Source organism: Labeo rohita, chromosome 18 (genome assembly GCF_022985175.1).
Source record: "Labeo rohita strain BAU-BD-2019 chromosome 18, IGBB_LRoh.1.0, whole genome shotgun sequence".
Classification (NCBI taxonomy): Eukaryota; Metazoa; Chordata; class Actinopteri; order Cypriniformes; family Cyprinidae; genus Labeo; species Labeo rohita.
In genome coordinates this window covers 11,271,026-11,298,950 of record NC_066886.1, presented here as the reverse complement: position 1 = coordinate 11,298,950, position 27,925 = coordinate 11,271,026, and the positions used below count along the sequence as shown (strand labels likewise).

At 35.6% G+C, this 27,925-nt stretch overlaps 2 protein-coding genes across 2 annotated transcripts; both read right to left on the bottom strand.

Annotated features, from left to right (window-relative positions):
- Positions 1–233: 233 nt before the first annotated feature.
- si:ch211-216l23.2 (uncharacterized protein LOC565061 homolog) lies at positions 234–9,793 on the bottom strand. The gene is made up of 10 exons (XM_051135757.1): positions 9,585–9,793; positions 9,284–9,355; positions 9,048–9,131; positions 8,808–8,887; positions 8,564–8,696; positions 5,525–5,724; positions 2,786–3,061; positions 1,490–1,663; positions 919–1,341; positions 234–829 (listed from the first exon to the last, which is right to left on the bottom strand). The coding sequence occupies exons 2-10, from the start codon at positions 9,343–9,345 to the stop codon at positions 798–800; spliced, it is 1,464 nt and encodes a 487-aa protein (XP_050991714.1). The 5' UTR covers positions 9,346–9,355; positions 9,585–9,793; the 3' UTR covers positions 234–797.
- Positions 9,794–11,479: 1,686 nt separating this feature from the next.
- rspry1 (ring finger and SPRY domain containing 1) lies at positions 11,480–27,282 on the bottom strand. The gene is given in 16 exon segments (XM_051135756.1): positions 11,480–12,537; positions 14,554–14,658; positions 14,803–14,955; positions 15,038–15,140; positions 15,272–15,383; positions 17,310–17,453; positions 17,911–18,026; positions 18,289–18,420; positions 18,494–18,560; positions 18,808–18,866; positions 19,354–19,480; positions 19,986–20,098; positions 23,475–23,527; positions 26,171–26,271; positions 26,273–26,683; positions 27,151–27,282. Coding segments are annotated over 15 exon segments (1,743 nt in total). The 5' UTR covers positions 26,534–26,683; positions 27,151–27,282; the 3' UTR covers positions 11,480–12,440.
- Between the last annotated feature and the right edge of the window lie 643 nt (positions 27,283–27,925).

Below are 27,925 nucleotides of genomic sequence, written 5' to 3'. Positions count from 1 at the left end.
AGAGGGGGGGTTGGGATCGGGAAAGGTCCTCGAGTCAGGATTCGAACAAGGGACGCCCGGAGCGCAACGGCGCTGTATGTCGGCATGCTGCCCGTAGAGGCAAGACCAAGACCTATGTTGAGACGACAAATGGTTGCCAAGCCAAGGATTCCAACGACATAAGACACTTGAGCCTACGACTGACGGTTTAGTAGTTTGTGCAGCGATTTTGTACCTTTGATCACTGTAGTGCCCCCCGTTAGGCTTGATCACATTGTAGGCGGTGTGAGTACTACCATCCCTCCAAGTTTCAAGTCTCTACAACTTACAGTTTGGTCTGCACGATTAGTTTTATGTGGAGATCGCTGATCCGTGACCATTCCAACAATTACAATAGGGTTTCAGCGCTATGCGTTTGAACCCCTAAAAATATCATAATCTGGTTCCTGGAGGTCAAAAATCTTCTACAATCTAAATTATGAACAGTCTCATATTACCTCACAACAAAAATTGTATTTGAAGCATATTCAATCATTGTATGGAGAACAGTGATATTTCAAGACATCTCTTACAGATTAATGCCACTGAAATTTTTCATATTTATTCTAAAAATTAGCTTACACCTGTGGAAATAAAGAGAACACCAATGAGGCTTTATCCATACCAGTACTTTTTTAAACATCTCATGGGATCCTGAAAGAAAACACATAAGGCAAATTCCTAAAAAATATAAAACATAAAACTGCCTAAGTCCAAAATGTAACAACTGTCCCACGTGGCAATACTGGCCTATGATTTAATCAGGTGTCCTGAGAGAATCAAGGAAGCAGGCGTCGAGGCGGCCGAGGACCTGAACATTGACAAAAAGACAAATTAGACAATCAGACAAAAGTGCTTCAAATGGAAATTACAATAAAGACTTCATGAGAAGATACTGACCTGTTGGGGCTCCCATATGAAGGCTCCTGAGTGAAGGTGGTGGTGCTCTAGGACCCCGGGGTCCATTTTGCGGTGGGGGCCCACACATCAGTGGTGGCCCTCGTGCTGAATAAGACCCCGGATGCTGCAACAGCCCTCTAGGGGACGGGAAACCAAGAGGTGTTTCAAGTAGAGGGGCACGATCAAGCAATGGGGTACGGGTGGAGGATGGCCCATGTGTAGGTGCTGGGCCGAGAAGAGGCTGCGGCTTGTCAAGACCATGAGGGGCTGCAGGCCCTCTAGATGGGGGACTAAATGAAGAATCGTGCGGGGCTGAAGAGGCCCGAGAGGGTAAAAGACTATGAGGGCCAGCTGATCTGTGGGAAGGTGGCTTTAGATTTTGCATTGAAAGCAAAGGAGGTGGTTTCGTCTTGGGATACGAGCCTACAAAAAAAAAGGAATAATGCATTTAAACATGCTAATGAGCATCATAAATAGGTTGAACTAATGAATGAACTAACTTAAAGTAAAAAAACGATACTCTCCAATATATATCTATTTTTTTATTTCATCTGATGCCCTCAAAACAAACCTTGCAATCCCCTGTGATGGCCTGGGGGTGTATCTGCTGACCCAGAGGGTGGGTTTGCCTGCTCTCTTGGTGGTGGTCCAGATCCAGCAGGCAGAAGTGGTGGGGGCTTTCCTAACCCTGGAGGCAGGCTGTTTATTACAGGAGTAACATCACTGCCCACCTCTACAGAAGATACTGGAGAAGAAAGGAAGAGAATGGTAATAAAGAGATAATGTTTTAATGTTTACGAATATATGAGACCATGGACCACAAAACCAGTCATAAGTAGCACGGGTATATTTGTAGCAATAGCTAACAATACATTTTATGGGTCAAAATTATTTTTTACTTTTATGCCAAAAATCATTAAGATATTAAATAAAGATCATGTTCCATGAAGATATTTTGTAAATGTCCTACTCTAAATATGTAAAAAAAAAAAAACACATCAATCTAAAATCTCAGTTTCAAAAAAGTTATCCTTATGACTGCTTTTGTGGTCACATATGAAAAAAAAAAAAATTAATTTAAAATACAAAAGTTTGTAATACAATGCTTTAAATATACACTGCAGTTCAAAAGTACATTTTTTTTTTTCAAGACTGCATTTATTTAAAAAATACAAAAAAAAAAAAACAGTAATATTGTGAAATATTATTAAAACTTAAAATAGTGGTTCTCTCTTTTAATATACTTATAAAATATAAAAATATAATTTATTCCTTTGATCAAAGCTGAATTTTCAGCCTCATTACTCATGTGACATTAGTCACATGATCCTTCAGAAACCATTCTAATATGCTGATTTATTATCAATTATTTGATGAATAAAATGTTAAAAAAAAGAACAGTATTTATTTAAAATAGAAATCTTTTCTAATAATATACAGTACCGTTCAAAGTTCAGGGTCAATACATTATTTCTTTCTTTCCTTTTTTTGAAAGAAATTAATACTTTTATTCAGCAAAAATGTGTTAAATTGATAAAAAGTGATAGCAAAGATATTGTTAGAAAATCCTGAAAAAAGTATAACAGGTTCCAAAAAATATTAAGCAGCATAACTGTTTCCAACACTGATAATGAAAGAAATAAATCAGCATATTAGAATGATTTCTGAAGGAACATGTGACACCAAAGACTGGAGTAATGGCTGATGAAAAATGCAGTTTTGCTTAATTTTATTAATTATACATCTAATTTGAGGTAATTTAATTTTATCATATATTAAAATGAATCCTAACAATAAGAATTAAGACGTACTTATGAAAGCAACATGCTATGAATGTAACTAGACCAAGACATAGAAGCATGTTCACCTTGCAGATGGTCTTGGCGGTTCTGAAGATACTCTGCCAGTGTGTTGAGCTCCTGTGGGTACAGGTGCAAACCTTCAGCCAGGAGAAAGAGCAGGTGGCGGGTGGTGGAGGGAACAGTGTGGCGCTCCAGCTTGCTGCGCTCCAGGTATTCCTCCGTCAGCTCAGCCGCCCGTGCCGCAGCCTCCGTGGGGTCCAGCACCCGCCTTGAACAGCTCAAGCGCCTGAACTCCACCATCACAAACTCCATGGCCTGTTCTTTGGGCATATTTCGATGAACTGTGGAGAGGCAGAGGAAGGGTCAGCCAGAGGAGGGAAGGGGGTTACATATGGTGCTCAGTGTGAGCCGCTGCAGCCTAAGCAGAGCGCACAAGAGTTCTACCTCATCAGCAACACGCTGCAGTCTGCCAACCACTGCTTAACCCAATTACCACATTAAAATTCAGTATGCACTCAAAGAACACATTTATGAGCACGCTTGAAAGTTGGGAGAAGGGATATTTAACAGAGTTGAAGTTTATATAAGATTGCGCTTAAAGTTTTTTTTTAATATGAGGAAGTTGTTGTGCATGAGAATTGTTTTATGCTTTCATATGCATTTTTATGCATTCAATTTTGATGACATTGCACAATAGCAAATTCCTACATTCAGAAAATGTAATAGTTCATTGGCCATGTTTAAAAAGGAGTTGCGTTTTTGCGCAAGTTTGTTTTGTTGTTCTTTTGTTTTGTCTTTTAGACATGAAAGTCTGGTAATATGATTCTCAGTCATTTAGTGCGTGTTTAGTTTTTCTGTGTAACCACTAACAAAGTCGGAAAGCGTATGATGTGTATAATAAGTGTATAAAAGTGTTTTAAAATGTGTAAGTGTATTCCAGCTTTAAGAGAACTTACCAGCAAGGTGAGGTTTTTATAGGAATAAATGCTTTGGTAAATATATTAAACATTTGAAATATTTATATATTAACAGTGTTTTTTAATTAAGTGGTGGGCATTAAATTAATAGAGAAAAAGAAGGAAAACAAAATTAAGCATATCTGTTGTTTGAGGGCATTTCATTATTTTAATGTGACGCTGAGGGTCTCTTTTAGATGTTTTTGTGTGTGTATGTGTGTGTGTGTGTGTTTAGCACTACAGTGATACATTTTTGCTTGGTTTTAATGGTGCAAATATTTTTTTAAATGTAAATTGGCAAAACATTTGTACCTAAATCTATAATAATAATAATGTGATATTTTCCAAAAAAAACAACAACAACAACAAAAAAAAAATGCATGCCTAATTTATTCAGACTACTCAAAACTGTTGATTGTTATGAAAAACAGTGTAAGAGTCAAAAAAAGAGTAAAAAAAAAAATTGTTGCAAAATTACAAGCTACTTATTTGGAGGTAAGTGAATTTTGACAATTTTGCCTACAGTGCAGTAAAATAATTAAAAAAAATACTTAGAGGTAGAGAAAAAAAAATTATATATATATATAATAAATAAACCCCAGAAAAAGATTTTTATAACCATTTCATTTTCCAAGCATGTTTTTACACAAAGATAAAGGTTGCATGCTTGTAGTTCTATGACATTGATGCTTTTGCAGTAATATGAAGGTTTCTGCATTTTTTAAATGTTTTTGAGGTATATTTTCAGAATAGATACACTACCAGTCAAAAGTTTTTGAACAGTAAGATTTTTTGTTTTGTAAATAAGTTTCTTCTGCTCACCAAGCCTCCATTTATTTGATCCAAAGTACAGCTAAAGCAGTAAAATTGTGAAATATTTGTAGTATTTAAAATAACGGTTTTCTATTCTAATGTTTTTTACAGTGTAATTTATTCCTGTTTTTAAAGCTGAATTTTTAGCATCATTACTCCAGTCACATGATCCTTCAGAAATAATTCTAATATTCTGATTTGCTGTTCAAAAAACATACTATCCTGAAAACAGCGTAGAGTAGAATTTAAGAACAGCATTTATCTGAAAAATAAATCTTTTTGTAACATTAGAAATGTCTTTATCATCACTTTTGATCAATTTAAAGCATCCTTGCTAAATAAAAGTAATAATTTCTATAATTTCTCCCCACCCCCAACAAAAAAAAAATTATACAAGCTATACAATCGTATAGTGTATAATGTTTTCAAAAGCATTTTATTTCAGATAAATACTGATGTTTGGATCTTTCTATTCATCAAAACTTCCTGAAAAAAAATGTACTCAACTGTTTTAAATATTGATGATAATAATAATAATAATAATAATAATAATAATAATAATAATAATAATAATAATAATAAATGTTTCTTGAACAGCAAATCAGCATATTAGGATGATTTCTGAAGGATCATTTGACACTGAAGACTGGAGTAATTATGCTGAAAATTTAGCTTTGATCACAAGAATAAATTACATTTTAAAACATATTCAAATAGAAAATGGTTATTTTAAATAATAAAAATATTTCATATTTTTGCTGTACATTGGATCAAATAAACGCAGGCTTGGTAAGCAGAAGAGACTTCTTTAAAAAAAAAAAAAACATTAAAAATCTTACTGTTCAAAAACTTTTGACTGGTAGTGTAAATGCACGTCTTTTGGTGCAATCACAGAATAGTAGTTAAGATTTTGTTGTTTGTTAGTGTAGAAATGCCCACCACCAAGTCAAGGTTGTTTAAGGTTATTTAACTATTGTTTGAAGTAAAATTAAACTGGTTTTATTGGGAGATAAGATTGTGGGAGTCGGGACTTACTTTTGAGGGACTCTGAAAATATGATTACTGTGCACGAGGAGAGAGTTACATTAGTCTGCTCGACGAGAATACATAAGGGGGAACCGTCGGAGCGGACATCTTGGAGGGCCCGCGTCAGGCCTGATTCCACCTGCAGGTAAAGCATTTCCACCGAGAGGCCACGTTCCTGCAAACACTGGCCTATCGATTTGGGGTAATCCCTTTGAAAGAAGAAGAAGAGATCTGGTTATTGAGCACCATGCTTCAGGGCATGAGGTGAGGGCTTTGGGTGTGGCCTCATTTATATTTGCAGTAATTAAAAGTTTTAATGTGCCACACAAATGAATAAACCAACACAAATGTGTAGTAAATATTAGAAAATTAGGTTGTTTCATTTGTTTGAATGAAGTAAATTATTTTGCATGAAGCATCAGAATTCTCAAAGGACAAAAAATATGATAAATGTTAAGTTTAACCATATAGTGGTGACCAAAATTATTAGAACACTAGTATTTTCACCATCTAAAAATATTTTAAGTTAGTTATTTCTATCTTTTTCTGTGGTGTGCCAATAAAAAATATCAGTTCACATTTCCAAACATTCATTTTGCCATTAATTGTAATAATCCAGTGAGATTTTTGTTTGCACAACAGCCAGTGCTCCACACAGAGATGATTTCATCATCTTCCAATCTGTCTGGAATGACAAGAAAAAAAAAGAACGAACTGAGACAGACTAAATTCAGAAGAACTGTGGCAACATGCTTCAAGAAACCTACCTGCAAAGCTACAGTACTGTTAGAAGTTTTAGGCACTGTGTAAAAATACTGTAAAATGAGGATGCTGTCAAAAATAACGTCATAAATAGATTTTCTTTATTAATTAACTTCTATTAACTAAATTAAATGTGTGGAGCACTGGCTGTTGTCAGACTCCTTGTGCAAACAAAAATCTCACTGGATTATAACAATTAATGGCAAAATGCATGTTTGGAAATATAAACTGGCATTTCCTACTGACACACTACAGCAAAATATAGAGATAACTGATTTAAAACTATTTTAGCTGGTGAAAATACTAGTGTTCTAATAATTTTGGCCACCACTGTAAGCCAAAAAATGTACAGTTTAATATTAATAATATAACTTTCAACAAATGTAATGGTGTACAGATATTATTATAAAAAAACATTTAAATGTTTTACCAAAAATGTGTAAAACACTGTAAATGGATCTTAATAAAATGTGAATGTGAATATTATAACTTTACATAAATTCAATAGTGTACAAATATTATAAAAAATGAAGAGTTTTTTGCAAAAACAGATAACTCAGTTTTACATTCTCAAAAATCTTGTTTTTTATCATGTTTTCATTGTTTGTTAGCTGTATTTTTAGTTATTTTCACTTTATATAAAAATAACCCAACTGCAGTTTGATTGAGATGTATTTGAATGCACAATGAAAAACATGATTTATTGAGTTATATGTTTTGCAAATGAGCTCCTCATATAGTGTTTTACCAAAAATTTGTAAATTACAACACTGTAAATGGATCTTAATAAAATGTGAAGAATATAACTTTACACAAATTGTTGTAAAAAAAATTGTAAAAAAAAATATTTAAATGTTTTAACAAAAACTTACAACACTGTAAAATGGATCTTAATAAAATGTGAAACACTTCTATCACCATTTACAAAAAGATCTATTACATGAATGACAAAAATGGAACTGTTTGTTTCGTTTGTGTCATATTCATTGTGCATTAATAAAAACAGAAGTATGCGTTTCCAGTCAAGGTGTATTTCAATTTCAAAGTTGCATTCACTGTTTTAATAAAAGCATTGGTTATGTTTGTCATGTTTTATAGATTGTGCTTTTGTTTTATTGTGTTTCGTTTGGAAATATGCCTTTGATTACTGAACATTTTGCATATCACCACTCTGGCTAAATAAACCATGTGATTAAAATTTCAGTTTTTTTTAAAAATATGAAGATTTCTGGACTAATTTGTTTGGTTTTTGTAAGAGGGTGAAAATGTACAGAATACCAATAAATCAGTCATGTGTGGGGGAAAAAATAAAAAATATTTTAAATATATAATTTGTGTATTCTGCATTTCTGGTAGCATTTTAAATGTCTTTTTATCATCTCTCTTTGTAAGATATGTGGAACCGAAAATTTAGATTATAAAAATTGACTGAAAATGTTTACAATTAAACTTAAGATCATTAGAGGCCCGCTCTAAAAAGCATACTTGACTACGCTTTTTAGGCCAGGCAGGTTGAACGCAATGTATGACGCAGTAATAAAATGATGCAAGGTTTGGATAAATATTTTTCTTCAAGCGAGGTCACAGGGTGTAAACATTTGCATTTGATTTGCTGAATAAATATAATTTTAACATAATTTAAATACACAACTTATATATTAACCTTTGCAATATTTTCTACTAAATTAACCTCTTTTGAAAACAACATCTAGATTTAGCCAAAAAAAAAATCATTTTTTAATCATTGATGGATGTATCATGTTCAGCATTTTTGTTTTTGGATTACCAGAGTAAAATACCGATATTAGTGAATTTAAATGAAGAGACTGACAGTGAAATGTAAAGAATGAGAGCATTTGGGGAGTCTTGTTAAATAGCGGACACAATTTTGCAAATAATGAACATTTAGAATACCGCACGTCTGTTGTTGTTCTTTTACTTGAAGGAAAAGAACACTTTTTAAAGTTTTTGGATGATTTATAATAATAATTTTTTAAACAAAAAAAAAAATTTAAACAAAAAGGAATGTTGTTAACCATCAAGGATGAATCCGGATACATTTGGATTCCGGATCTTAAACCTGACGAATGGCATCAATCTAACATTTAGGAAAAATAAAACGCATTCACACAACCGAGAATTTTCAGAAAACCTAACAGCATCGCACAAAATGTAGGTAAATGAGTCCCATATTTTCACTACGTGCAAACTCAGCAAAAGTCTGCAAACTGCATTTTCATTTAAAACAGAAAGCTAGATTTTCTGCTACCTGGAGTATATACTCACACATTCTGGTTGTTCACCGACAGGACGACACAGTCTGCAGGCTGTCTAGCACCATCTCCTTGTAGCTGCTGGAAGACCCTCTCATATATGGCACTGCATTGAACTGATGTCTTGTATTCTTCAGGTGAAACAGCTGTTAAAAACACATTTATATGAAAAGTTGCTCAGAAAAGATTTCTAATAATAGCCACAACAGCAGCAGTGAGAAACCAAGCTGCTTATTACATGAAAAAAAAACTCATACCAGTTTGACCAGACTGATGTGGTGAATGCTCATAGTCTGCAGTTCCAGAGTAGTCAATCCCTTCGTCTAAGCTTTCAAAACTGAAAATTGAAGGGGAAAGATTAGTATAGAAAGGCGTTTAGATTTTATATTAATAGCAAATCACTACCAAAGAAGAAGAGAGAAACAGATAGAGATTTAAATCCAGAAAAAGCTCAGTGGTAATGCACTTTGTCAACTCTTTTGTCATATCCAGCGTACCTCTCAGATTCCAGAAGATCATCTTTTCTGTCCTCCCTCATAGGATATGGTGCTCTCCGAAAAGGTCTGGGAGGTTTTGAGACACTGCATGGAGTAAATCAATATGATTATCATAAAACATAACATCAGAGATGTCACTTGAAGGCGTCATATTCATTTTTCTTAAGTTTTCTGAACGTATTTATGTAGCAGCTCGCTATTTTGAAACGGCGCCACTACAAAAATGTCTCGCATACCTTCCTCCGCTATGTTTTGGTGGTGGTCGTCTGCCCCCAGCTTTCTTAGCCCACGACGACATTTGAGCTCTTCTAAATAAACGGCATAACAAACATTATCTAAAATATCTTAAATAATAACAATATCGCAGGACACAAGACAATAGTGTTTTGGTTGGCCAGCAAGCCCTGCATGTATTTAAGCATTATTAAAAAAAATAACAGAACATATGCTCTGTTGTTAAAACAACGTTTAATATTTGCGACATTTGTCAAGTTATTGTTATGAAAACACTAAATCTGATACGAACGACAGCCTTACCTGTGTAGATATTCGGTTATATTCCTGTCGCTCTGCAAATCGCGATAAACTGATGAATTTGCTGATACGTTATTTCATCTCTTACGACTTTAGTACATACTAAGATTATTTTTTTAGATTAAAATGATGGATAATAGTGGTTAATCCGAATTTTTGCTCAAGGATTCCTGCAAAAGACCTGCTACACACTCGGTCTGACTTCCTTTCGTTGAACAAGTGTATTTGATTTTGAGGAAGTATGTCGCGCCCCCTAACGAACAGGCAGTCAAACTACAATACCAATGACGTCACTAGTCTCTTCAGTTCTGAGGCTACAAGACTACAGTTTAAAAAAAAAAAAAAAAAGACTACAGTTTAAAAAAAAAAAAAAAAATAAAAACAAGACTACAGTTTAAAACCACAACACGTCAAATATGAGTCACCAACATATGAACGTCCGTTTCCGCCACTGAGTAAAAAAAAGGTTATTAGGAGTTTTTTCTCAGAACTGCATGATACAAACTCGCAATTTTTACTGTTTTTCTCAGAACTGCGAGATAAAAACTCGCAATTGCAAGTCATAAAGTCAGAATTGCGAGATATGAACTCACAATTCTGACTTTTTTCTCATAATTGTGATACATAAACTCGTAATTGGGTGTTATAAAGTCAGAATAGACACAAACTCCCAATTCTGAGGAAAAAAGTCACAATTGCGAGATATAAAGTCAGAATTGTGAGTTTATATCTCACAAATCTTACTTTATTTTTCAAGTTTGCAAGTTTATTTCTCAGAATTGTGAGTTATATAATAAACTCACAATCCTGAGAAAAAAAGTAAGAATTGCGAGTTTATATGTCACAATTCTGAGAAGTTAAAACTGAGTTTATATCTCAATTCTGAAAAAAAATCTGAATTTCAAGTTTGTATCTCACCATTCGGAGATAAAAGTCAGAATTGCGAGTTTATATTATGAGAAAATAGTCAGAATTGCGAGTTTATCTCATAATTCTGAGAAAAGAGTCAGAATTGCGAGTTTATATCTTACAATTCTGAGGGGAAAAAAGAAATTACAAGTTTATATCTCATAATTCGGAGAAAAGAGTCAGAATTGCGAGTTTATATCTTACAATTCTGAGGGGGAAAAGAAATTATAAGTTTATATCTCATAATTCGGAGAAAAGAGTCAGAATTGCGAGTTTATATCTTACAATTCTGAGGGGAAAAAGAAATTACAAGTTTATATCTCACAATTCTGAGAAATAAAGTCAGAATTGCGAGTTTATATCTAATAATTCTGAGAAATAAAGTCAGAATTGCGAGTTTATATCTAATAATTCTGAGAAAAAAGTCAGAATTGCAAGTGTATAGCTCACAATTCTGAGAAAATAGTCTAAATTGCGAGTTTATATTTTTAGAAAAAGGCCAGAATTGCGAGTTCATATCTAAATTCTGAGAAAAAGTTAGAATTGCCTTTTTATATTTTTATTCTGTGGCGGAAACACACTTCCATACTAATATATATCATTAAATATGTGAGCAAAGTTATTATTGCTTTCTATTTATATTTGAGTGGAAAAAAGCTAATTTTGATGAAGTTTACAATAACCTTGATTCTTTTTGTAAAACAGAAAGTCATAATTGTGAGACATTACACATATATAGTTTAGTAGGCTTTAAAGCCTTAATTTGTCTTAAAGTCTGCATTTTTATTTTTGTGCTCTTGAGATTATGTGAAGACGTTAGTCTCTAGTTGTTACATGAGGATGCTAGGGACTTTGAGGCATTGTTTAGTCAAAAACACAACTGTCAACAGATCACTGCAGTTCCTGTTTAGCTCCTGAGCGCTTTTGGATTTTGGAATTCATGAAAATTACAGTTGAAAGGAGTAAATAACGTCAGATAACAGCCTGTGCAACACATAAAACAGACATTTATTACAAACATCACAATTCAGAAAATGAAAGATTCTTAATTCAATCATACTCTCTTATCTTTGGGAGCATTGGAGATTTCAGTCTCTGTAACTGCTTCAGAAAGTTCACATTAAGCATCAGCAGCATTAGGACACTGATATGTGCATTAACCATGGCAGAAAACACATGAAATTTCCCCAAACCTCATTTACGGGATGCCTTTCAGTCTGATAGAATCAATTCTCACTCAGTTCTGACATTTTAGCTAAAGTAATTTGGCTTCATTTATTTCTAAATGGACTTTGCATCGTACATCAATAAAAAATACTATTTAAAAATCACAGTGTCTTGATTTATCAAGACGTTTTGCAATCATATTCAGAATGTGGGGCAATCAACCCAGAGCAGATTCAAGTACAATCAAGTCTGAGGGAGCGGAATAATGGGCTTTCTGAGGCAGGCATGAACATTAAGAGGAAACAAAGTGGTTAAGACACTGCTGCTGTTTCCTGCTGAGACTTTAACTTGGAATAAAAAAAAAAAAGAGAGAAGTCACATATATATTTAACACATCTGAACAGAGACACACAGCAGACCAGAGCTTGAGGGGAGAGACTCAAAGACATAACAGTATGTAATAGATGCATTTGTTCCATATTTTAACTGTTCCTGGAAATGCCGATTAAAAATTCCCAGAAGCCTTTAAACCTCCTGGTTTCCTCAATAGCCCTCGGATTGGGGCCTCCTTGGAGTGCAACAGTGTAGCTCTTTCTCTTTCTCTCACTTCCTTCCTCCAGTTTTAAGGAGGGTCTACTCCATCCGTCAAAGGTCCACGCTGCAGCGTCCAATCCTGAGACAGCATCATGATTTGATTGGTCAGGTTGATCTCTCAGACAGAGGGGACTGGACAAGATGGAAGCTTGAAGGGGATAGTCCACATCTAGGGTTGGTGGGCTGATGTCAGGACACATGGGAAATGAGTCTGACTCGTGTCTGGATGTCTTGGCGACACAGTGGGCACGTTTCCAGCTGTAAGGCACACTCCATGCAAATCCCACTGAAGACAAAACAGAGAAACAGAGGACTTGTTTTTTTTTAGAAGTTAACAGGTTTAAACGCCCTGTGAAATTACTTGTCGAGCACAGTTTTCTTCCCTGTGTTGATGCATTTTCATATTTGGGACGTATTAAAGTATTAGTTCACTTCAGGATTTTTCTCCATATAGTGGACTTCAATGGGAACCAACAGGTTGAAGGTCCAAATTGCAGTTTCAAAGCAGCTTCAAAGGGCTCTACACAATCCCAGCAGAGGAATAAGAGTCTTAACTAGCAAAATGATCAATCATTTTCTAAGAAAAACTTCATGCATTACATAATCATGTTGGAAAAGTCACACGTAGGTGGAGGTACCGACACAGCGTTTTCAAAGCGAATGTGCAAAGTCAAACACTATTTACCAAAAAAATTTAAAACAACGATGTTGGGCGATTTTGAAGTCAGAGGAGAAAATGAGATGGAGTTTTTAACCCTACCCTACTTTTTCGAACACAGACGAAGAACTAACCACGTGTGACCTTTCCAATGTGACTATGAAGTTGTAGACGCCCATCACAGAGCTAGTGCAAGATGAGCATTTGTGATTAAAAAGTATGAAAGTGTATTTTTCTTGGAAAATGATCAATCGTTTTGCTAGATAAGAAACTTATTCCTCATCTGAATAATGTTGCATATTTAAATATCTTTGCAGAAAAGATACATGAACTACAACTACATCTTGCAAAAACCTGTCCTATAATAGGAAAATGCTTAAAAAAAAAAAAAAAAAAAAAAAAATCTTAAAAGTCAAGGTAATTTAAATTCAAAATGACTGAAGATATAACACCTGCAAACTATTATCAACTATAAATGTTCTGTAAAAACAATGAACGGCAGCTTTAAGCCTGTCATCATAATGCAAACATGAAATATCAGACATACAGTAGTTCTTTACAAGTTTTTTATTCGATTTCACTACTTTTCAATTGTTTTTTCTATGTAAACATGAAAAACTTTTTTTTTTTAAGTTATATTTTTGATCTTTTTGTTCCTTTATTGTTAAGATAAGACAGTGGAGAGATGACAGGAAAGTATATGCTGTATATGTCGGCGCACTAACCACGAGGCCCACTCGCGCTGACACGTGGAAACGTTTTGACTGTTGCACTCGTGTCTCTTGCAGCATGTCATGCATGAAACGGTATTATAAAAACGTGGCGCACAAGTTCAAAGAAGTTCACTCCTATCCTCTTGCATGTTTTTCCTATTCCACTGCCCTCATCGCACCTTTGTCAACACAAAAGCGCATTCTGTGCAAATGGCGCCTAGAGATATGAGTGCGTCACACGTGAGCGGTTAATTCCGTGCACGACATGCGGTTGGATCGTTCTTTTCTCTTTACTGTTTTCATTGGCATATTATCAGTGTCTAATTGTAACGTTTAGAAATACTTCAATTTAAAATCGTGATTCCTTGATTTCTATTAAAAAAAATAAATAAAATAAAAATCAAATCGTGGCAAAACATTACATTTGAAATAATCGCTAAAATCGTTAAAAAAAAAAAAAAAAAAAAAAAAAAAAAAAAAAAAAAAGCCCAGCCCTACAGTAGGCCAATTGCTTCAACTAAAGCAAATGCCACTGATAAACAATCTTGCAGCTCACAGTAGGTTTGTAAGGGTTTATAGTATATTATTAAAAATAATTTCCCACAATGTTCTTATGTCACAGTTGATGAACAATGATTGGCTGCTTGCCACTGTGAGCAATATAATAATAAATATTATGCTACTATGAGATTAATTAATAACACACTGCAATGAAAGTCTTAACAGTTTCATTATCTTGTTTTGCACATGTTAGCTTAATACACAATGTAACATACAGGTTTAAAATTTCTTAATTCTCATAGCAACATTCGTTTTTTATATACTCCAATTCAGCCAAGAACAACAATCCTGCTTTCTTGAGCTGCCATCACATCCCTTAACCCATAAATCCAGTAGTGTAAACACTGATTCTATATGTTGAACTTCGTACCTGTGCGAGCAGGGTCTCAGCTCAGTGTCTGCCATCTGGTCACAGCAGAGGGTGCAGCAGTTATCTCTGATGCTAACCTGTTTGAGCAAGGCCAGGCGCCTGTGTCTGAAATAACAGACAAAGAACTATTTTATGTGGTTGAATGGTATGAGTCACTTGCTTTAGGTAATAACTAATGCATTATTCACATCCACATAACAGTCACTGATACTTCGCCCTGTGTGTAGAAATCTAATAAACAGTGCAAACCTGGGCAGAATGATTTTCTCGTCTGATGCGAGTGAGGCAAACTCATTAAATGTGTTGAATTTGATGGAGGGGGGATGGCGGAAGGGCTTGGCTCCGAAGTTGAACTCACACTGTTGGTAGGACATAAAACTGGCTGCGGCGAAGAAGCCAGACCTAAGACAAGGTAAAGCAAGTTTTAAAAAGCTCAGCTTGTTTTTGTATGCGTTTTGTGGTGGAGGAAGTGAGCTTTGCTTACGTGGCGGAGGAGAACACCTGCTTCTCGGGAGGCAGCTGGTGTCCATTTAGATAGAAAATCATCTGCTTCTTACTGAGGTCCAGCAGGAAGCCTATGGCATCACCTAAAAAGCCCAGCGAATACGTATTACAAAACTTCGACAACTTTCATCCCAAAATGATGAAATACATAATATGTAAAAAATCATCACATCACTGAAGAACTTGGGTGCTGAACAGGATGCTCTGCACAAACCTTCTTTCCAGCAGGGGTGGGAGTGAGGTTTACTGCGAGCGTTGTACCAGATCAGCTGCCTGCAGCCATCGTACGCACATGAGTACTCATCATCTCCAATCCCATAACCCTCCTGCACAAACAAACAGGTTCTCACTACTGAAATTCAAGTTGCTTTCTTCATTTATGTGAGACAGAACAATACATTTGTTTTAAATATATCTTTAAATAAATTTATAGTTTATGACAGGCATTTGTATGGAAGCCTGTTTCCGCCATTGAAAAAAATAAATAAATAAAAAATAAAAAAAGTTACTGCAACTTTATATCTCACAACTTTTCTGAGTTATAAAGTTAGAATTACAAGATATACATTTGCAATCCAGATTTTTTTTTCTTAGAATTGTGAGAAACTGCAAATATTTTAAAACTGCAATATTCTCAGACTTCATGCAATTCTGACTTTTTTACTCAGAATTGAGAGATTTAAACTTACAAATCTGACTGTGATTTGAAAAATGCGTGATATAAACTCGCAATTGCGAGATATTGTGAGATATAACTTCATAAATCAGACTCTTTTTTTCTCCGAATTGCAAGGTATAAATTCCCAATTCTGATTTTTTCTCAGAACTATAGAATTCTCGCAAATGTGAGTTTGTATCTCAATTCTGACTTTTTCATGCAATTTTGACTTTTTTCTTAGAACTGTGATATAAACTTGCAACTGCAAGTTAGTCAAAATTCTGAGATATAAACTTGAAATTGTGAGTTATAAAGTCAGAACTACAAGAATATAAATTTACAATTCAGACTTATTTTCCTCAGAACTGCAGGATATAAATTCACAATTCTGACTTTTTTCTCAGAACTGCAAAATTCTTGCCACGTTTGCATCTCACATTTCTGACTTTTTCTTTCCAAGCAACTCTGACTTTTTTTTCTCAGAAGTGTGATACAAACTTTTTTCTCAGAACTGCAGAATTCTCACAAATGTGAGTTTGTATCTCTCAATTCTCTCTTTTCTTTTTCCACACAATTCTGACTTTTGTCTCAGAATAGTGAGATAAAGTCGTAAGTCCAATTCTGATTTTTTGAGTTCGTGTTATCCACCTTTTTCTGAACAGGGACGTCTCGGCCGACTGGAGCAGTGCTTTATATTTCCGGTCTCTGGTGTTTCTGGTCAAATTAACATATTTTCCGAGCCGATAATATAACGTTAATCCTGTGCACATTTTTATACTTGGTTATATTGAAAAGTTTCAATTCAGTTTATTTTTACCCCGTTTTAACATGGATTTCTATGGAGACCGGAACAAGAAAGCAAAAAAGTCAGAATTGTGAGTTGTTGTGAATTGTTCTCAATTCTGACTTTCTCAGAATTGTGAACTTATTTTTCAGAATTGCGAGTTTATGTCTCGCATTTCTGACTTTTTTTTTTTCAGGACTTCCATACATATGACCCCAAACAATAATGTATATCAAATTACATGTCATTACAATCTCAGGACTCTGTATATCACTTGTAAAATAACATGAGTGTTCATCTAAACACTGTACACTACATGCAAATATAAGAACATATGTGACCCTGGACCACAAAACCAGTCTTATGTTGCATGGGTATATTTGTCGCAATAGCCAAAAATACATTGCATGGGTCAAATTGATCAATTTCTTTTATGCCAAAAATCATTAGGATATTAAGTAAAGATCATGTTCCATGAAGATATTTTTTTAAATTTCATACTGCAAATATATCATAACTTAATTTTTGATTAGTAATATGCATTGCTATGAACTTCATTTGGACAAATTTAAAGGCAATTTTCCCAATATTTTGATTTTTTTGCACCATCAGGTTCCAGATTTTCAAATAGTTGTATCCTGGCCAAACATTGCCCTAACAAACCATACATCAATGGAAAGCTTATTTATTCATAATGTGTATAAATCTCAATTTTGAGAAATTTACACTTATGACTGGTTTTGTGGTCCAGGGTTACATATAATAAAAATAAGAGAAGGCAGAAATATCTAAACATAACCAGAAACGCACATGGTTAAGAAACTTGCTGTCCTTGGTTGCCCAGCCAATTTGCATTACTCCAGAGGTGATGACCGTGACTTCATAGTACCAAACCCCCGAATCCACACAGAATGTGCAGCGGACACTCTCAAATGATGACGCGTCACACCGTGCCTAATGAGAAAATGACAGATCTTGTTAGACATCAATTCGTAAGACTGACGGACACACTAATCATAATAAGTTCTTCAGCTATTCTTCCACAATAGGTAAAAATGTTTAAGGCATGCTTAGAATTTCTTAGACTTAGAGCTTAGTTATATGTGAACCATTCACAGAAGTATGAAAAGACATTTTGTTTATAGAGTGACCTAACCGGAAGTGAAACTGTTCCTTATCAGTAAGCCTTGCCACAGAATCTGATTAATCTTTCATATGTCTACATTCCTCATACCTTGTGTTTACATTTATATGGTTTCTGTTTATTTCTTCATTTGAATTTTGAGCAAGTTTTAAATAAACATCTATCAACCAATAAGAGTGTAGTTCACTTCTGCTGAACACATCTTACATTATCTAAATCCATTCTGAAGAATTTTACTCAGAGTTACAATAAAGGTTTGTCTCTCACCTCCAGTCCAGTAGGAGAGATCTTGAGATATTCGCTGACATCATTACTATTCAGCATGGCGTTGATGTTGCTTAAGTTGACCTTCTCATAGGTAAACTGTCGCCCCTCTTTAATGACTACAGGCACAAGGGTGACCAAAGATTAAATTATCAGTGACACACAACATACAAGCTTAATATTTGACTTAAATCGACAAATTACAAACAGCTACAAAAGCTAAATATTAATAAAAAAATGTTTTGTCTGTATACCACAGAAAGTTAAATCAATGAAAACCTGAACTAGAATTAATAGGATTTCACATTCTGCTAAATATATTTATTTCCAAGGTCGTTCTTCATTTAAAAAGTCTTAATAACAGCAATGAAAGATACTTACAGAGGTTATCAAGGCTCCACTGGGCACAGAAGCCCACTTGACGCTTCAGGTAGTCTGGATGATCTGCCCAGCACTCCAGAACAGACAGACGGTCACTGATGCACGATTCCGACACTGTTAACTTGTTCTCACCTGAGATAAAGACATGCTCCCATTAAAGTACCTTTCTGATTGAACATTTTAATCTGAGAACAGTTATACTTACTTGTTTGAGAGAACTTCTCCAAAGCGATGAGAGCAAACAGCATGACAGTGGGATGGGCTTCAGAACTCTAGAAGAACAAAAAGACCACTTTAAAGGCTATAACAACAGCTTTCATGCATTGATCATGCAAACACAAAGCAGTAGTATAAAAAGTTTAAAGATGACCACCAAATTGGGATATTTCTCAGCTTAGCTTCCATAAATACATTTACATCATTCAAAAGAGGAAGGAAAATTCTATTTTCCATGATGTAACCCCTTTTAAGAACTACCCGTTTGTCAGTATGTTTAATAAAAATACTCCACGTTCTTACCAAACTCTCAAGTAAGTACTCCAGAGTTCCAGGGCTGAGGAGTGCGATGCTCGCTGGACCTGTAGACAGAAAAGTGAAAAGATGAAGTGCTCCGGTATTAACCAAATGATTCCTTTGGGCAAAGTGTTTGACCTTAAAAACAGAAGCACGCATCTTCAAACTGAGAGAGCTGGACAGTGTGCTTGTGTGCGTGTTTGTGTGCTGCAGCCTCAGCAGAGCTGTCAAATCACAAGGCTCTGAGGGAGCCTGCAGCATGCTCAGGCATGACAGGTCTTCACAGACTGCAAACTCAGCTTTTTAGCTTTAGAGAAACAGGCTAGTGTAAATATGATGTAAAATGAGATGCAACAGATCTCAGATTGAAAAAAACAAAACCTAAAACACAATATACACATTAATCCTAAAATTAAGTGTATCACTAATAAATCACATCTGTGAGTCCTGTCACAACGTCAGAGTGGGCAAAAGGCTTGCAGCACTGCTTTAGTAAATGCAGTGTGTGTGTGTGTGTGTGTGTGTGTGTGTGTGTGCGCGCAAGTCCCTTACCAGCCAGTTTCTCAGCCAGACAGCCCAGGACTGCTGTGGTGTTGCGGTGTTTGGCTGGGATGAGGGCATCCTGACGCGCCACAGCAGCACTCAGATTCAACATGTCTGACAACTTCTGCAGAGCATCCTGACAAAACAAACTCTTCATCAATGATTGAATTTGTAATATAGATACTACACAGATGATCTAGTGAATTAAATACTTAAAACCAAACTGCTTCATATAATTGAATACATTTTTCTATATTTGGGCATAAAAAATTAACTATAAATCTTTCATCAGTACAAAAACGGTTGCATGACATCATAAAACCTTAATCTTGCATCTTAATGCTCAATTAAGCATGAATCTGTCTGCAATTATAAACTATTAACAAAAATGATAAACAGATTTTTATCTTGGTATCAACATAAAATGGAAAAAAGAACTGTTTCAGTTCTTTCAAATTAAAGAAAGAGAGCGATATCAATCAGAAGCAGCATATATTAAAAAAAACAGGAAAATGTTGTGGTCTCATTTTCAATGTGTAACGTGCAAAAACAAAGAGGTGGATTACTGTCCACTGGCGAAAAAACAGGTGGAAAAATAATTTGGTAGTCAATGTTGTGTGGTAATGTATGTGTGAACTTACTTTGGTGGGCAAAGGGCATTCATCCAGTAAGAGGGTTATTACGGCCGGTCCTAGTGGGTCATCTAGTGGAATTACCCTAATTAAAGACTGCACCACTTCCAACCAGCCATCATCTACAGCGTGAGAAAAAGAGGGACAGACAAAAGAGGATGGGGGGGAGGAGAACAAACAGAAGTTCAGTCTATGGGACATGTGTATAACAGAGCCACAATTATGACAAAGCATTCAAACAACATTAGTTAAATAATATAGGTCTATATAAAGTCAATATTACACAGTTGAAGTCAAAAGTTTACACACACCTTGCAGAATCTGCAAAATGGTCATTATTTTACCAAAATAAGAGGGATCATACAAAATGCATGTTATTTTTTATTTAGTAATGACCTGAATAAAATATTTCACATAAGAGACATTTACATATAGTCCACAAGAGAAAAGAATAGTTGATCCACAGCTGTTTTTTTGTGTTTGTTTGTTTAGTGATAGTTGTTCATGAGTCCCTAGTTTGTCCTGAAAAATTCAACTGCCCACTGCTCTTCAGAAAAATCCCTTAGGTCCCACAAATTCTTTGGTTTCTCAGCATATTTGAACCCTTTCCAATAATGACGGTATGGTTTTGAGATCCATCTTTTCACACCAAGGACAACTGAGGGACTCAGTACGCAACTATTACAGAAGGTTCAATCACTCACTGATGCTCCAGAAGGAAAAATGATGCATTAAGAGCCGGGGGGGTAAAACTTTTGGAATTTAAATATCAGGGTCAATATAACTTATTTTGTCTTCTGGGAAATATGCAAGCATCTTCTGTAGATTTTGAACGGCAGTACTAAATGAAAAAAAATATGATATTTATGCAAAATAAGAAAAATGTAAACATCTTCATTCTGTTTAAAAGTTTACACCCCCAGCTCTTAATGCATTGTTTCTCTTTCTGGCGCATCAGTGAGTGCTTGAACCTTCTGTAATAGTTGTATATGAGTCCCAAAGTTGTCCTGTGAAAAAAAGTGTGAAAAGATGAAACTCAAAATCATACAGTCATTGCTGGAAAGGGTTCAAATACACAAAAATGCTGAAAAACCAAAAGAATATGTGGGACATGAAGGACTTTTCTGAAGAACAGCAGGCAGTTTAACTGTTCAGGACAAACAAGGAAATCACTAAACAAAAACAAAAAAAAAAACACAGCTGTGGATCATTCATGTAACAACACAGTATTAAAAACCAAGTGTATGTAAACTTTTGAACTGGGTAATTTTTATAAATTCAACTATTATTTTCTCGAGCACTATAAGTAAACATCTTTTATGCGAAAAATCTTATTCAGGTCAGTACTAAATAAAAAAATAACATACATTTTGTATGATCCCTCTTATTTTGAGGAAACAATTAACATTTAGCAGACTCTGCAAGGTGTATGCAAACTTTTGACTTCAACTGTAAATGATGATAATGATGAGCAAATTATTTTACATAAATCATACTCAAAAACGCACATAAATTGATGCAAAGATCATCCACTACATGTATGATCTTCAGGGGGTTTTGATCTCAATCTTGAAGCCCAGAGTTGCATTTCCACCTGTTTACTCCTGCATGAAGCTCTTAGCAGCCACCTGACGCCACAGAGTCTCAAACCACAACATGCAGGCTCAGCTCGGTGCAACAGATGCACGTATAAATAAAATCAACAGTCACAGAGGCTTTGGCAATGGCACAAGAAGAGAGGCAGGCTGGCGACCCGCACATGACCTTGCTAAATTTTGACCTGGTCCATATACAGACCCAAACAACCCCTCAACATTACAACGGCACACTTGGATTCGCTGCAGGTAACATCCATGAGTAATTAAAAAAATACATTTGTATGCAAAAAGGGCATGTAAGCAAACAGCAGCACACTGTCCTTGTAAATTAGCAAAAGCAGTGTAGCTTTCACACACTATCATACTCTTCTGGAGGCTCTGAGGGACTTTAAAGCTGCAGCTGAGCCGCAACCTACTCACTTCAGTCACTGCAACAGAACGGAGTGACGGCATGACAATGGCAGTGTGGGGCACGAGCCAAACTTCAAACGCAGCCGTCACTAATACCCACAGAGCTTCCACAGCTTCCGCTGTTAGATTAACATCCTAATAACTTAATCAGTAGCCAGGGGGTCACAACAAGCTGCACTTGTTCCCCTGATGGAAAAAAACAAGCTTGGAACCAGAAAGTCAAGGTTTGGATGGTTCACTTTGGCTAATAACTACACTGTTTCTCCACACACAAGTAGCTACTCATTCCGACTAAATAAAACTCAACAATGAATGTTCTGTGCTTTAAATTTGACTAGATGAAGTAGACACCATTTAACGTCACAGCTCATGCGCACATTTGGAGCAAATAGAAAGTAATAAAACTGAAGAGAAAAGATCATGCCATCAGTGCTGTCATTCTCCTGTGGTTCCAGATCATTTGCATCATATTTACAACTCAGGTGATCCATTTAAAACAAATCAGAGTTTAAATGAAGCAAAAATTGCACCATCCAAGTCAGTTTAAAGCATTTTAAGATTTCAAGTATTGAGAAGAATGGGAATGCTAACATAATTCTCTTCAGGCATTTTAGGGGGTTTTTAGACTTCATACACTGGATAGCTACCTGATCATGAAAAGACCAAGCATAAAAGTGCATTTGAGATGAACAGCATTCCAATCACCTCAGGAGGTGGTAAAGCAGTATGATTTGAAGAAAAAAAAAATTGAATTGCCATTTTAATAATAAAAATTGTGACTGCAATTTAAAATGCAATTCTAAAATGAAAAGAAACGAAAAAACTTTGCTGGTCTTGTAGGGATGCACAGTTTTGCCAGAAATGACTATAAAATAATGAATTAAAAATTTGTGTAGAAATATTTCACTTAAAAATAAAAAAAATATTATTTAAGAATAAAAAGAAAATTTCATTTTAAAGTACAACTGTAAAATTACAGTACTACTATTAATGGATGTCTTCATGGCTGTCTAAGTTCTTCGTTTTCAAACCATCAAGCTTTTATTTTAGCAGAAAACCGCAGGGAGCACTTTAGCTTCTCTTTTGTTGACAACAGCCGGTTCATAAGTGCTTCTCATAACAAGTTTGGAAAGATGATTGCCACATATTGCGTTCTCAAATTCATGTCATGAGTGAGCCAAACTCAGAGCAGATGCATAGATAAGTTTATGTAGTGCAGAATTTACTGCAAAGCAAGCAGCAGCTTGCACGTAAAAGAACACATTGGTGCATTTTACTCCGAAACATGCAATGCATAAACTTATAAAATAAAAATCACAACTTTTGTGATTTTGATCATTGCATAGAAGTCATACAAATTGTGACCTAGGCAAATATATATGCATCTGCATGTACATGGAACACATGGATGACAAAAGCATTGGCATATGGCACACTAGTGCTTATGGAAATGCTGCAGGCTGCAGCATTCAAAGTGTCTTTCACTCACCCGTCTCTGCCATCTCATGCAGTGTGATCATGGAGTACGGCGGCTCTTGGTCACTGAAACATATAAACAACAAACACAGAAGTTAATGGCAAAAAAGTGGAGCAACCTAATAGAGAAAATGTTTTCCTTTGTGCCTCATACCCAGGGTGTAAGCATCTTATTTAGTCCTTGGCTCCTCTAGACATTAGTTATGAAAGCCTAATGGTATAATGGGTGATTGTGTGACACATGACGGATTGCTATTGGAGGGCAGACTGCCGCCGCCGCTGCTGCTGCTTCTGGGGCTGTTTTGGCTTTAGGGTGTATGCATCCATTTTGCAGGCTGGGTCTGCAGTAGTAAATCTAAGCAGCGATAGCAAAATCCCTTGAGGTGCTCCTAGAGGGAGCCGGGCCCGATCAAAACACCACCAGAGACATTTAAGCAGGGAAAATAAATTTGCCTCTATTCTGCAGTGTGACACCGGTGTGGTTTATTTGCCAGTCATAAATCAGTACTTGGTGGGTAATGGGGTGATGTTTTCAAACAGCAGATGAGGACAAGGAAAAGATAGCTATGAGGGTGGTCGAAAAAGAGAAAGAGAGAGTTTGAGAGAGAGAGGGAGGGAGGTCTAATGCCCTCAGCCATGGGTGTCTGACTGCTGTGCGGTTGTTGTGTAATGGTCACACAGGGATATGTTCTAGTTAGAAACAGTGATTTTCTGCTCTGTACAGAAGAGACCCTGCTAATACAAGGTTCTCAAGCTTTTTGACTGGCTAAAATATTTGCTCTATACGGTAATCATGACAATACTGCTTGCCTTCAAACTTTACTAAAAGAAACTGGGTGTTAATAGTAAATTAAAGATGATTTACTTTGTGATTCTATGAGATTGAAACTTTCAATAAAATCTGTATACACTACCAGTCAAAAGTTTTTGATTTTTAATGTTTTTTAAGACATCTCTTCTGCTTACCAAGCCTGCATTTATTCAAACCACAGTACAGCAAAAACAGTAACATTTTAAAATATATCTTTACTATTTAAAACAACTGTTTTCTATTTAAATATATTTTTACAAATGTAATTTATTCCTGTGATTTCAAAGCATCATTACTCCAGTCACATGATCCTTCAAAAATCATTCTAATATCCTGATTTGCTGCTCACAAAACATTATTATTATTATTTATTATTATTATTATTATTATTTTAAAACAGCAGAGTATAATTTTCAGGTTTCTTTGATGAATAGAAAGTTCAGAAGAACAGCATTTATCTGAAATAGAAATCTTTTGTAACATTATGAATGTCTTTATCATCAATTTTGATCAATTTAAAGCATCCTTGCTGAATAAAAGTATTCATTTCTATAATGTATTCCCCTTTTGTATAATGTTACAAAAGCTTTTTATTTCAGATAAATGCTGATCTTTGGATCTTTCTATTCAACAAAGAATCCTGAAAAAAAGTACCCAACTGTTTTTAATATTGATAATAATAGTAATATTAATTTAAAAAAAATCCTTGAACAGCAAATTAGCATATCAGAATGATTTCCGAAGAATCACATGCCACTGATGATGCTGAAAATGTGGCTTTGATCACAGAAATAAATTACATTTTAAAATATATTCAAATAGAAAGCAGTTATTTTAAATAGTAAAAATATTTAAAATTTTTACTGTTTTTGCTAAACTTTGAATTAAATAAATGCAGGCTTGGTAAACAGAAGAAGGTAAACAAAAAAACAAAAAAAACATTAAAAATCTTTTGACTGGTAGTGTATATTTCCTCTGGTTGACATATTAAGTATATAAAAAATAAATATTGAGTCACAAAAGTCATAAAAAATTAGATTTTTACCTAGCTATATCATCAAAACTAGCATTTCAGGTGTGAGAATAAAAAACGGCTGTCAAAGGATGTGGTTGAGCAACCAAAATACATTCCAGCTGTAAAAGAAAAGAAAACAAAAGGAAAACTGACACTCCCCCTTGTGCCCTTAGATATTTTTCTTCGGAATCAAAAGGAGAACAGAATATTTCCTTTTCCTGTAAAACCATTTTTTTTTTAATCCAAGTCATTCTTTTCAGGAATGACTATAATCTATTAAAATATCCAGCCAATGCTGCAGGCTTCGCAAATAAGACAGCAAGTTCAGAGCCACCAAATCTCACGTACACATAGAACAACTTTTCGTCTAAAGTGAACATCCATCATTAGATAGCAGTAGGCCGGCTGTGTGGGAAGGTGTAAGAACATGTGACAAGAGGAAAAGTGACTGGCGACTCTGATTTCCAGCCAAAATGTTAAAAGAAACATGAAGCTCTCTGGTATCTCAAGCTGCTGTCTTGGGCAATACATTAAGATTAAATGTGGTGCTGTGCGAACGAATGAATAAATAAATAATGGCATGCTCATTACAGAGCTCTGCCAGGTTTCTCCATAAGCTCTGCGCATTTATTTTAAAAGTAAAAGCTCTTGCAGACATTGTGGCATTGCTGTGGTGGACAATAATACTGGTGGGGGGAAAAAAAAACATAATGCAAATGGATGTTCAACAGTAAGCCAATGCTTTTAGCCATAGATGGAGAGATGTTATCGCTGACGCACGAGTAAACGGGGAACTGAAATTGATATGCCGTGCATGATTCATTCCTACACAGATTTAATGACAAATCTCTGCAGAACCTCTCGTCATTAAATGCTCACTCACTTGTCAACAAGAGTCCTGATGACGGCCAGCGTGTCCAGTACCAAACCGTCCACGTTTTGTTTTTTCCGACGTGGCTCGTGCGGTCCTCGACCTCGCCGGGGGCGGTCGAACCGGGTCCCTGGGCCGGCTCCCTCTGGCCTCTGGGGGATCAGACGCAGAGTTATCCACTCGCCTGAGCTGCCTGCGAGGGGCTGATCCCTCCTCCACGTCACTGTCCTCTCTGCACACGCAGCTGTTCCCCATGGCTCTGCCGGACGAGAGGCTGGGCCAAAACTGCACTGACTGCAGCTGTTCTACGGTGAGTCGTAGAACCCGCACGAGGCTCCTGCTGGCACAGAATGCAATCCAGGTGGCTACTATCATATCATTGGAAGGACTTTAGAAGGTGTCTCGGTACGGGTCGGGTAGATGTGTTGGTCATTGTGCTACTGCAGACCATCCGCAGCCACATGCAGACGAGCAAAGCTGACAGTGCAGTCAACACACATCCTACAGCCCGGGAGGTTGTCACTCCTGAAAAACATTAGGCATCAAATTATTATCAGTGTGGACAGAAAACATGACAATTGCAAACAATAAATAAAATGCTCCATTAATGGACTTGTATATTACATGCTCTAATACAACATATGACATTTATTAACTGTATTTCTTAATATTACTGATTTAAAAGTATATTGCTGATATTATCAGTTACGATTATATCTAGGACTTGTCTCCAGAACAATAAAGTAGCCAATGCAGGTTAAAACGTAACCTGACTAATTTAATAATAACCTAAATATAAATTCAGTTAATAATTAGGTACAATAACTACATAAAAACAACAGTAAGTTCGTATTAGGTACACACAAACAATACAAATATGTTTGCTAGGATATGCGATTACAGCAGCTGTCAGTGTTAGCAGTGGCTAACTAATAGCTAGCAAACCAAACAACTTTATAAAAACACCATTTAAAACAGAACTACCCACTCACACATGAATGAACATTGGCCAGTGTACGTTTAAAACAATTACTGACATTTACAAACTCACTGAAAGCTTATAAACAACAACGTGCTGTCATTTCAGTAAATTAGCGTCAATAAACTTGAGTCTCTATGGCTGCGTCTTAAACCATAGTGAGCTGCCTACGTAGGCAGCATTTAAAGGGCTAGCTCATCTGTAAATGAAAAGTCAGTCAGTAAGATTTACAACTTTATAACACAAAAAGATGATGTAAGATGTTTAGAGACCGAAAGCGTTAGCTACCATGTACTTTCAATTTGTGAATGCTCATATTATGAAAGTAAACGGTGACTCAGGCTGTCAATTGACTAATATCTCCCTATCAATTTTTTTATTATTCTTAAAACGCCTAACAGACGTATGGCCAAAAAACGCTGTTGATGTGAATATAATTCCGGTAATGTTGTTTTGATAGCCAGCTCACTAGAGCTAAAAACACAGCTTCTTTTATAATGTAAGAAATTAACGTTAGCAAGCACATAACTAGCCACACCTCCAAACAGATGAACAAAACGCCAGTTTAAAGCCTTTCTTTAACTCGCCACATAGACTAACACGTCGTTTATCGTTAGATAATGTGGATGTAACAGAGACAAGTATTCACTCACCCGTCAAAGCGAAGGATTTTCGGTAAATGTAACAGCACTGATCCGTAGGCCGAGCACAAAGACTACACGGGAAGTGTGTGTGTGCTTTACTTCTCAGCGATGATTCGTACTCTCACACACAAGCACTTCAGTAAT

Coding starts and splice junctions, on each gene's coding strand:
- si:ch211-216l23.2 (XM_051135757.1), bottom strand. CDS start 9,345: ATGTCGTCGTGGGCTAAGAAAGCTGGGGGCAGACGACCACCACCAAAA. Junction 8,888..9,047: donor GATCTTCTGGAATCTGAGAG/GTACGCTGGATA, acceptor TTCAATTTTCAG/TTTTGAAAGCTTAGACGAAG. Junction 8,697..8,807: donor ACATCAGTCTGGTCAAACTG/GTATGAGTTTTT, acceptor TGTTTTTAACAG/CTGTTTCACCTGAAGAATAC.